Genomic DNA, 12,400 nt, shown 5'->3' on the forward strand with positions numbered 1-12,400 from the left:
AAAGTATTCAACAATCTTAATCTGACTAATAAATCAAGTCGATCAAAACAAATCTTTGTACAGTCCCTAAGCTAAAAACAACACATTTTATGTTTATTTCTTGTACTTCATAAAAGTATTACAATTTAAAATCTTTGAATGATTTTATAATGTTGTGTTTTATCTTGTCGTTACCCTTTTCTCATCAGTACATTTTTTTATACCGGCATATCTGCTGCTGTGTGCTCTTCAAAAAAAAGTGGATTATTTAGAATTAAATTAAATCGTTTTTTTTGTTTGCTTTTTAACAGTTTCCTGTGTGTTTTATAAAGCACCTTGTAACTGTGCCGCACACTACTAATAAAAACAATAATACTAATAACAGCAATGATACCATCTAAACAAGGTAACAAAATGCTACACAAAATCCATTGCAAAAAACCTAAATAAAAGTTATTTAATTGAGTTCAATGCCAAATCACAACAGAATAAGGTCAAGACCTTAACCCTTATAGAGAAACCCAACAGTTAACACAAACGCAGGGCCGGGTCTAGACAGGCATGTATGAGGGGGCAGCCACAAATCTTGAGGGGGCATTGTGCTTTATTATATTATTATTATTATAAATTGGGATTTAGTTTGAGGGGGCACAACATTTATTTGAGGGGGCCAGGCCCCCTCTTGCCCCTGCCTAGACCCGGCCCTGCACAAAAGTAGATTGTATCGTCATGATTATTATTTATGATGGATATATTGCGTAGGTTTAATGTATGTGTAATCTTCATCATGGTATCTCAGAATGACTCACACCAAATAACCTTGCTTATATCTATATCAGTGTTTAGTTTTTCTCATGTGGGCCTCACGCAGAACAAAAGAACACTGAGGCCAGTTATGCGGACGGCACCTGAAGGCATCATGGGACCGGGCGCACACACACACACACACACACACACACACACACACTGCAGGCGGTGACTTTAATGTCTGAGTTGAAAACTTCCCAGCACACACACAGCAGCAGCGATGTTCACACGGGTCCACAGGAGTGCGTGGTGAGCAGCTGGGTTCAGGACACAGCAGCACTGTTAGCTAACATCCTGCAGCTACTCCAGAATGAGCAGTGCACCGCTAACTTAGCCCAGAGCCTCGGACTAACTCTTCGCTAGCTTACCGCTAAAGGTGTTAGTGAACGCTAGCTGTGCGTCGTGTCCCGGTGTGGATCCGCCCGGGGGACAGCTGTCCTCAACACCGTCTGGAAGAGACTGTAAGTGGACCTCCAGGAGAATACACGTGGTTCTCCTGAGCATTACGTAGATTTTAGTTGATTTTGAATCCAAGGAATTTCTGCTGGATTAGAAATACGCGTCGCACTCACCTACATCAAGGTAAGAACACGGTGGTGATGTTTGTTAACTTTAGCTTAGAAGTAACTGGTAGTTGTCTACTTTTAAATAATTGTTATTACATGTTACACCGGCCTCAAGCACCAAGTTCCTGTCTATGTATTGCTGTTGTTGCTAGGGAACATTACGGGTTCTTTTTTTTTTTTTTTTTTTGTTTCTTCAGCTGTATATATATATATATATATATATTTAGATATATATATTTTATTTTCTATTTTATACTATTTTATTCAAATTTTGTTTTTGTTTTTTGGTCGTAATTACTTGAGCATTGCTAGAAGAGAGCCTGTGACTCAAGCATTTCATTGCCAGCGACTGTTTAAGGTTATTGTTGTGCACTTGATAATACAATCTTGAATCTGAAGGAAACTGGTAAGGCTGTTTGTCTGCAAAATAAAAGCAAATGGTAGTTGTCTACAAATGAATTCATGTAAATATTGATACATTTACGAGGTTACAGTAACACTCATATCCTGTATATGTAATGCAGGTGTAGCTGTTAGACATTGATTCAACTTGAAGCCAAGAGTTAGGAAAAACAAATATCATAAGCGGTTGAACTATAAATCAACCAGGTGTGTTCAAGTTTCCTGGAACAGCAGCCTCCTTTTCCTGTTTATAGTGGCTACCAGTATGTTATAATCAGACTTCCTGTTTGTGAAGTGATGAGGATGTTGCTAGGCAAGACAACTTTTCAATTGAAATTAGACCTTTTTTTACCTGACACATTATTACTAAATATAATCCCTTGTTTGACATGATTCCAGTGTGATCAGGGTTTAAAGAGTTATTGCTAACTTGGGAGGAATGCTGTGTTGCCTTTTGTTTGCTAAATTAGTCAACATTGAACCTGTATTGCTAAGGTAGCATGTGTTGCATCATCTTTGTGTCTCAGGAGCTGAATGGCCTCTGTTGTAGCAGTGAAAACTGAGAAGCGACCTGCAGTTGATTCTCAGGATGCAGACTCCAATGCCAAAAAGCCCAGGTAAGCTGAATTGCTGCATCGAAGCCAGCTGTACATTATTGTGACCATTCAGTCCTAGGTTTTGTCCACCGGGCTGATTGAAGCCTTTTTTCTGTTTTTTTTCGAATTTCTATTTGTGTCAGCACATCTAAATCAAGGCAAGTTTTAGTTTCACACTGCATGCTAGTATGCTTGACATGGTTTAACCCTCATGCTGTTGGAAGGATTAGGAAAGCTCCTTCTTTGGAATCCTCACTCGATCTCTCCCTGGCCCTTAGGAAACTGCTGCCCAGCCTGAAGACCAAGCGGGCCCCCGAGCTGGTCCTGGTGATTGGCACAGGGGTGAGCTCTGCAGTGGCCCCTCAGGTCCCTGCACTCCGCTCCTGGAAGGGCCTCATCCAGGCCTTGCTCGATGCAGCCAATGACTTCGACCTACTAGAGGAAGAGGAAAGTCGCCGTTTCCAGAAACACATGCAGGAAGACAAGAATTTGGTGCATGTGGCCCATGACCTCATTCAGAAACTTTCCCCGGTAAGACTGCCTGAGCCTTTTTCCACATCAACTTGTTGAAAATGTACCAAGACCTGCTAGACAGACTGGCTGTGCTTTCCTCAGCCAGGGACATTTTGTTTCAACTTGCATGGAATGAGATAAGACATCTTAGTCTTATCTCATTAAAAGCCCTATAGCAAATGACACACGGCTTGTTTGTAGGCTTTGTTCTCAGAAATGTTGGTCAATACAGACTACAGGTTTGGTCAGTGAATATTGAGTTGATCACAAATGCAGAAAGGTCTCTGTTTTCGGTTTCTCATTATCAAGTGTTCATAATCACCGTTGCTGTCTTCAGGGCATCTTGGGAAACATTCACCCTGATAAAGTCAGGCAAGCTGAGCTGAGCCTACTTAGTTTTTATTTTTCCTTTTTTTATTCTCCCTTGCCTTTTTTAATCAAGACTGATTAGATATATTTCCAGCATATGTACAAGCCTATATTCCACTGGTTTGATTCGTGCCAAAACAGTTGCACATGAGCTGCCATTATTGGTAAGTTGGTGAGTCGGGCCAGTGATGTTTCAATTTCATAAACAAACCATAGCCTATTTTGGTAAGAGCTTCCTGAAACTGTATTCAGTGAAGCACTTCCATCTTTAGATGTTACTGTGAATAAGTCGGGTCTTTACTTTGTTCCTTTCATCTGGTGTCAGCAGTAACTTCAGCACCATAACTCAATTGACATTTGTGAGTTTCCAAGTAGAAAGGACAAGCATTTGTTTACATTTGAAATACACTCAACTGGAAGCCACAAACTAGATCTCTCAGGCCTGAAACAGAGGGACTTTGTAGTGTGGACATCCCGTGAATTTGCAGTAATCACCTAAGGTTGCATACTTTATCATATTAAATAGCAGTTAATCATACCCCTCTTCGAATCTATACATATTTGTACAACAAAGGGAACCGTTCCATCACACAGAGGACTTTTTGAGACTGTTTTGCACCATGTGACCCGAAAGAGGCATGAAATAAAAAATAAAAAGTATTTGTAACCTGAGAGACACTAACGCAGTTAAAATAATATAAACAACAAGCACAATAAAGATGATCCAGAATCAAACAAATCTTGCCGCTGGTGGGAAGGAAAAGAAATAGAATTTCTTCAATTCGAATTTGGATAATATAATTTTTGGTTTTCCCAGATGACCCGTGTCTCTTTTAGTGGACAGGTCTGTTCTGGAGCAGGGCTGCCAGATGGGAGCCTTATTACAGTTTGCCTCCTGTGTTAGTCATGTCTCATCGCACCTTTGACATTGATAAAACACTCTTTGTTTCAGGCCTCAGCCTGTTGTCACAAAGGGAACAAACAGCGCTTTTATGGCTTTATCCATCGTGTTTATTTCAATCCACAGTCGTGCAGACACCAGCCCACTGCTGTTGGCTACAGACACAGCAGGATCTAGCATGCAGAGGAAAAAAAACAACCCCCCCCCCCCCACACCAGATTTTCCATTCAGACAGAGTTAACACACCACCCCAACAGCAAGCATATTGCAAGTTGCTGCGAGGTCATGTGCTTGTAGCTGCTATATTCACCCATCTGCAAAAATATTTCCCTCATTGCAGTTAAGCACGCATCTTAGCACGAGACCTGACCTGGTCCTACAAAAAGGATTGTACTAATGTGTTAATCATCCATGATGATATTATTCAAGGTGCGGTGCCGGCCCTAACGTCAAAATACCCTCAGGAAAAAAACGAGTCGTATGAGGTTGTGAGAGACCTGCCCTCAGCTCCACTCAGTTCCCCTAACGGTGAGGTTTTCACCAACACTTCATGGAATTGTGTATCACATGGATTTTGGTAGTCTGCAGCTACACAGTGTCAGGTAATGAGGGTAATCTGAAGTTAAAACTCCAAAGCAAATTAATTTTGTCGTAAATCCTCTCACACCTTTGACCTCAGCAAAACCCCCGCTAATTAATTAAAGCCTGCTGATTAGTTTATTAATCGAGCGAGAAAAATCTAAACGGGGTCAGTGGAGGAAATGGGAAATGAGCCATAACTGTGTGCGTATAAAGATCAAGCGTTCAGGGCGTTATAACAGGAAACTATTGGGATTTTCCTGCAAAAACAGATTTGTGAAAAATTGTTAAGTATATATTTTTTGGGAAAAACATAAATAATTTAAATTAATATTTTAACCAGAGTTGTTTACTGGAACTCCATTTGGTTATAACATAGGTCCTGAAACAGTCCAAGGACACAGTGATCAGGATTGGTGCTGTAGACACTAGATGTGGATAATGAGCTTCTTCCTGTGGAAAGGACTTCTACCGTTAAGCCCGTTAGAGCCCTAATCTCTGGAACTCAGCGGAGCCTTTCCCTATGCAAGGATCACCTTGGTCACTGCATCTAGTGCCACTACTCTGTACTATTCTTGGCTTACCGTCCCTTCCTGCCTTTCTTTCGCCCACATCTTTTCAAAACCCCTCACATGCATTGTCATGGAGAGATTCAGCAGAAACAAACCAGAATGAATCTCGTCATCAAAAGTAGACTTAGACTGTGAGACTTTTTCTCAGAAGTTCAGCATCAGAGGACAAGGTATGACAGGATAGAAAATATTTAAGGACTCGTCGTGGTGTCTGCTTTAATCTGTGAATGATCTTGTACTAACTCTGTCATAGCTTATTTATATTTGCTTATTGCACAGAAAGACTTTTGCTATCGACTGCATTAGACTCTGTCACATTGTTGTTGTTCTTGAGCAGATTTAAAAGCTGACCCACTTGAAGTCTTACTTCAGAGTAAATTAAATAATTTAGGATGCCGAGTAAATAAATCCTGCAAAGGGCTCTGCGAAAGAAAATTAGCATCTTAAAACAGAAATAAAGGTCTAAGATCTAAAAGTCAGATTTCTGTTGTACATGAGTATGTGAGTCGTTTATCAAGCTTTGGGTCTAAGTTCCTGATTAAGCATAAGCAGAGGCCTAATTAATGGGTCTAGAAATGGGAGCACTGATTGGACTTTAGAATGATTCATACTCTTGTATTAACAAAATAAAAACTCACTACTACTACTACTACTACAATAAACAATATGAACAACCTGGGTTCAAATTAGAACCTGACCAGATTTTGGGGGACTGATGCTGAAAAATAGTAAAATATTTCATATATATATATATATATATAATTTATAATATTCTTTGTCAATCCCTTATGAAAAAGGAGTAAAGTAATTGAGGTTTAACATGTTGCTTTTTGAATCAACATAAACTTATGTCAATAACTAAATATGGAAAGAAAATACAACCAGTTAAATAGAACTTGAATTAGTTAAATAATTTGTCCTTTTTTTTAAATATCAAATGTAAACCAATGCTTGTATTTTCTGCATTGTTTATTCGACAAACGATATAAAAGTACCTATTGGCTGATTAACTTGTCAGGCTCTAATTAAAATGCACATTTTAATTAGAGCCTGACAAGCCTGATCATGTGTAAATCGCTTGATTTACACATGATCAGATCACACGATATACTGTCAGTGAAACTGCTCTCAAGACGGTTTGATCCAATTAAAAGGCTGCTTGATAGTGGTTTGTGAAAGTGTAATCCTCATCACAGTTTCTGTAATTTGTCAATGGTTAACTGATACTTTAATTTTTAACACAAGATACTTCCTCAAAAGTAATAAAGTGCTCATGTTCAAGCAAGTTAAACCAGTGAATGAGGAAACACTGACATGAGTCAAATGATCACTCATCAAAAATACACTCAGGGCACATAAAACAAGGAACATATTATTCTTCACACGTGGTGTTTTTTGCTCAAGGAGTCTTTACTTAGCAACTTAGGTTGGACATGTTTTAGCAATATTGAAATCAATTAAAAAAAATTAGGAGAGTTTAATTTTCTATCACATCAGTGTGGGCATTCTGCTGGGAAGAGTTCACCAAGCCTACCAGTTCAGTTCAGTGGTCAGCGCTGTGGCCTCACAGCTAGAAGGGGCCGGGTTCAAACCTGCCAGCTGACCAGGGTTTCTGTGTGTGGAGTCTGCGTGATCTCTTCGTTGCTCTGCGTGATCCTCCACATTCTCTGCCTTCCTTCCAGAGTCCAAAGACAAGTATAATTGATTAATTGGCGATTTTAAATTTGTTGTTGGTGTGACATGTGAGCATGGATGTCTGTCTCCCATGTGTCAGCCCTGTTAGACTGGCGACCTGTCCAAAGTGTGGCTTGCCCAATTTCTGAAGGAATATCACAGGGAATTTAGGTGATTTTGGTATATGCACTTACAAAACAGCAAAAATTGTTCCGTTCTTCAACACAAAACATTATTCCCACAGTCTTCTCTGTTTTGTTTTTGTTGGACAGAGAACGGGCAATGTGCGATCCACATTTTTCAAGGACTGTCTGTACGAGGTATTCGACGACTTGGAGTGCAAGATGGAGCATGCGGGGAAACATCTGCTGCGCTCGGTGCTGCAGCTGATGGAGAGCGGCGCGCTGGTCCTCACCACCAACTTCGACAACCTGCTGGAGATCTACGCCGCTCACCAGGGCACCAAGCTGGAGTCTTTGGACCTGACGGATGAGAAGAAGGTAAACAGATGCTGTTTAGGTGATTGATTGATTTTTTCCTGATCACAAGTCGGCTTTTTCTTTCAAATGAGTGCAAAGGTCTGAAAGCAAGCGCTAAAGCGAGTACCTTATGTTTGACTATGGTCAGATTGTAGGAGGGTTTTTTTTTCAATTCAGGGTGCATCGTAACAATTCTTTGGGTTATGAATCAACCTGAATATTCTCTTGTGCTCTGAGTATTTAGTTGAACTGACTTCCTCCACAGGATTTACATACCTTCTCTTTCAGTGAAGTTCCTGTTTGGTCTGTTTTGGAGAAAAATGACAAAACTCTGGCCTGAAAGAGCCTTTTGTCTCAGACAGGTGGAGGAAGGTTAAAGTTCCAGCGATTACTCAGCCGCTGTTGAATTTTATAGATTGAACAATATTTGCTTGGGTTAAGACTGGGGTGGAGAGCAAGTGTGTTTTTCCCAAGTAAACATAGATTTGTTTCTCAACTCATCCATTCGTGTCACTTATGTCCTGCTTGATTTTAAAAAGTAAGTTTGTTTATTTGTTAGATAAAAAACTAAATTCGAATCGATTGAGTTCTTTGAGAGGCCGGTCGCTGTGCCTCTCAGTCCTGGTATTTATGCCTCGTCTCCATCAGGGCTAATATCCTCTCACTGCTGTTCAGTGATTTTTACACGCTTCCCAGCCAGAACAGGATTGTGAGCAGTGGACTGTGATATATATGTGTGTGTGTGTGTGTGTCTGTGTGTCTGTGTGTCTGTGTGTCTGTGCGCATGTCTAGGTGTTGGAGTGGGCTCAAGAGAAACGGAGGTTAAGTGTGCTGCATATCCACGGTGTTTACACCAACCCCTGTGGGATCGTGCTGCACCCTGCTGGCTACCAGAATGTACTGAGGAACACTGAGGTCATGGTGAGTGCTGAAATCTTTGTCATGTTGGTTTGTTGACGTGAGTCGACGTGATATTTAAATGGTACAACCTTACGGATCACCTATAAAGGACCCTGTGATTCAGCCCCCTGCTACACTGCTGTATTACTGCTCTCCTCAGAGCAGGAGTGCAGCCTCAGATCCTCGGGCAGGGCTCTGCTCGCTGCTCCTGAGTTGTGGAAAACCAGCAGGTTTGTGCGGTCAAGGCTCCTCAGCTCTGGACCTCCCTGCCCAAGGACCTAAGGATATAGAATAAGAGAGATATTTTAAATCACTTCAAGAACATGTCTTTAACCCTTTAACTCTTTTTAATCCTAGAACACCATCTGATGACTTACATGTGTTGTCCATTTTATTATTATTTTATTGCCTCACTTTATTTGCCTCAGTCCTGAAATGTTTTCATCCTGTTAAAACATGTAAAACATTTTGTAACAATGTTTTGAAAAGTGCTGCAAAGGTTCAGTTTATTGCTATTGTTAATTTACTATATTGACTTACAATTTGCACAAATTAGGAAAGGCTGTCTGCACCAAATTGTATCTATTCCTGAACTGGGCAATTTGTAAAATGAAATATAAGGGCCATATTGAAGAAAAATAGGGGAATTATGTAGTAATATTACAAGAATAAAGTTGTAATATTATGAGAATAATGTAGGAATTCAATGAGAACAAAGTTTACAAGAAAAAAGGCAGCACAGATTCTCCAGATCCATGTGGTTCTTTCTTCAGAACAGTTTCTTGCACAATCTGTTATTTTTCCCGATACTATGATAATGTGGCGCTGATGAGCCCAAATTCACTCACACTACTCCGCTCCTCTGCCCAGTGGCTGCCCGTGTCCGTTTCACAACATTAATACTTGTGTACCGTGCTGCGAACGGATCAGGTCCAGTCAACATCAAGGACATGGTCAAACCTTTCACCCCAGCCTTTTCACTATGCTCTGTTCGGCCAATCGGCTTGCTGCTCCCTCACCGCTAGCTAAACACTCAAAGGAATCACGACTGTTTGCTGTCCTGGCTCCTAAATGGTTGAATGAGCTCCCCATTGACATCAGGACAGCAGAAAGTCGTCACATCTTTCGCCACAAACTAAAAACACACCTCTTCAGACTATACCTTGAATAAAAGTTTAAACTAACAATTTAGTAGCACTTAAATGGCACTTACTTACAGCACGTTGTAGTTTGGTTTTCTTGAAGAAATAGTATTTCTTAATTCTTGTCTTTGGGTTTGTAACTTCATGGTTGAATGCACTTATTGTAGGTTGCTTTGGATAAAAGCGTCAGCTAAACGTAATGTAATGTTATTTGTGAAACCTACAGGCAAAGGAAAACTTAACAAGATCCTCATTCTCGTTCCACATTCCTCAATTTAACACAGGCAACAGCCTGATCATCTGATTATCCTCCTAGAATTACGACTGTATTTTCAGAATATTGGATTTAAGCTGTAAACGTTACAATTTTATACTTGTAATATCATGACTTTATACTTTAATTTTAGTTTTTTCTTTCCTAGTGACTCATACTTTTGAAAAAGTAGCATGTCTAAAGAGAACACATGTATTACCCCTTGTTTCAACAGCGTGAGATCCAGAAACTATACGAGACCAAGTCCTTTGTGTTTCTTGGCTGTGGGCGCACAGTGGACGACACCACCTTCCAGGCTCTGTTTCTGGAGGCAGTCAAGCACAAGTCGGACCTGGAGCACTTCATGCTGGTGCGGCGCGAAGACGTGGGCGAGTTCAAGAAGCTGCGCGACAACATGCTGGACAAGGGAATCAAAGTCATCTCCTATGGAGACGAGTATGCCGACCTGCCCGAGTACTTCGAGAGGCTGGCAAATGAGATCTGCAACCGGGACGTGTCCACCAATGGCTGGGGTGAGGAGGATGAAAGCTGGGAACTCTTCACTTTGTGTGACTGAGTTCAAGCTGCCTTGTCTTTTAGAGATCAGTCAATATGTTTGGAAGGAAACTTATTAGCAAACAGATTACGTTTTCTATTGTAAATTTACACATTTGGTAAGTCTCAAAAGTCACAATCGGTTCACAGACGACATATTTGTTTCCGATATAACCACAGCATAACTAAAGTGTTTGGTTTTGTTTGGACTCTTGCAGTTAGCGAAAGTGTGGTCTGGTTTAGCACTGATAATATTGAGGGACGGCAGACACAGTGTGTCCAAATGAGGTTGAAGAATCTTACTTTTTCTTAATTTGCTATGCTCATCAGGTACTCTTTTAAAAATGTTACTAATTAATAAGTGTCATACAGAGAGGGAGTTAAGCAGGACTTAAAACTAAAGAGAAAATTCACTCATCTAGTCATCCCTATGCAAATTGGGGGATGAAATGTTTGAATCCACAAACACTTTTGGAGTTTAGTCCAAACATCATTAACCCCACGTTTCAAATCTAACCACAAGTGGCTAAGCTAGCGTACATTAGCAGTCCCTGAAAGCACCTCATCGGAAGCAAACATTTCCAGTGTGTCCCGACTTGGTTGGAGTTGAATATGAACGTCGGGGCTTGCCGTCACTTCGATGACACCACAGGAGCAGTGTGGAGGCATGTTATGGTTTTTCTGTTTTATTATGTCTGGAGAAGGACTCACCACTGACTTCACTTGTGCTTTAGGGACAAAGCTTTGAAGAGAGCGATGATGGGAGGGGGTGGGGTGTATCACTTCCAACCTGACTTTTAAGTGACCTGCTGAGAGGAATTAAGTTGAGCCTGAATTTTTCTTTCTTATCGCCCTCTACAGGATCCCCCTCCCAAAATGGGGAAGAGCAGCAGAATGGTTTCAACACACAGAAAAGCCTCCTTCAAGGTTAGGACTCAATGCTTCTCTTTGACTTCAGGCAGTGGCCGCTTGCAGGAGACGTGCTCCACAATAATAAAGCCCTGTCTGACACTTGTTTTCTTACTGCATGCTGGATAGACAACCCAGCGAAGGCTTTTCTTGATTTTCAGTATGAAAAGACCTGCTGGTACTTTAAAATACAGAGATACAGCTGACCACAGTATTGCATGCATGGCAGACAGTGACATGTTGCTGCTCCTTGTTATTCAGCTGCTCACCCGAGTCCATTCCTTCTCTTTTTACCCCAGACTTTCATTCCTGACAGGCTCACGGTCGGGATCGCTATCAGTCATTTTCCTCCACAGCTCTGTCGTGAGAGATCGATGTATTTCGAGTAGTGCTCGATTCTGATTTCACTCGGTGGATTTAGGAATCCCTGGAACACTGTGGGCCATAAGAGACCTAAAAACTGTTGTCACTATTTTTGCAGAATGTCCAGGGTTTCCCTTTTTTATTAGTTTTTATTTTTAAAAGGGAAAGGCGAAATTTAAGGTCACAGCCCCTACTATACTACGCCTAAATATTACTGAACCCCTCAACATTTGGATGAACTCCAGTTTTTATGTTGGCAGATGATGCAATGCTAAGCTGCTTCCATTTGGACAAACATTAAACAATAAAACAAATTGCCTCCTCTTGACCTTGGCTGGCCAGATATGAGCGGCTTCAGGTGCAAGCTGTAACGCACATCACATGCTCTTAACTGAAAAAGAAAAAAAAGTCTTGATATGTAAGATATGATTGTATCTGTCATGCTCAACCCTGAAACCAGGAACACTTGATTTGCACATTACTGGATGGGGGAATGGGAATGATGGAAATAATTCTCCGTCATGGATAGTTACAACAATGTAATGGGTCTGTCCTCAGATGTAAATTCAGGAGAGTATCTTTTCTTAGCAGAGAATCTCTGCCAGTTGCAATCACTTTGCCACTCCTGTGCTGAAAATAAAAAAAATGTTCTTTGTAAGCCTTTTTTTGTATTTTTAATACTTGCATGTGTTTTCTGACAGTATTTATAAGTACTATTTTCAAAATAAAGCTTTTGGTATCCCATTTGTCCGTCGTGTTTCATGGTGAAATACACTTATTGTAAGTTGCTTTGGATTAAAGCGTCAGCTAAATGTAATGTAATGTGATACTGAGGTGCTAC

At 40.7% G+C, this 12,400-nt stretch overlaps 1 protein-coding gene across 1 annotated transcript; it reads left to right on the forward strand.

The window, feature by feature from the left end:
* The first annotated feature begins 964 nt into the window (after positions 1–964).
* fam118b (family with sequence similarity 118 member B) lies at positions 965–12,305 on the forward strand. The gene is made up of 8 exons (XM_061072707.1): positions 965–1,368; positions 2,282–2,371; positions 2,629–2,881; positions 7,231–7,458; positions 8,230–8,358; positions 9,968–10,265; positions 11,149–11,214; positions 11,496–12,305. Exons 2-8 carry the CDS (start codon positions 2,289–2,291, stop codon positions 11,507–11,509), a joined length of 1,071 nt encoding a protein of 356 aa, XP_060928690.1. The 5' UTR covers positions 965–1,368; positions 2,282–2,288; the 3' UTR covers positions 11,510–12,305.
* The last annotated feature ends 95 nt before the right edge of the window (positions 12,306–12,400 follow it).

The sequence above is a fragment of the Limanda limanda genome, chromosome 6 (assembly GCF_963576545.1).
Source record: "Limanda limanda chromosome 6, fLimLim1.1, whole genome shotgun sequence".
NCBI lineage: Eukaryota > Metazoa > Chordata > Actinopteri > Pleuronectiformes > Pleuronectidae > Limanda > Limanda limanda.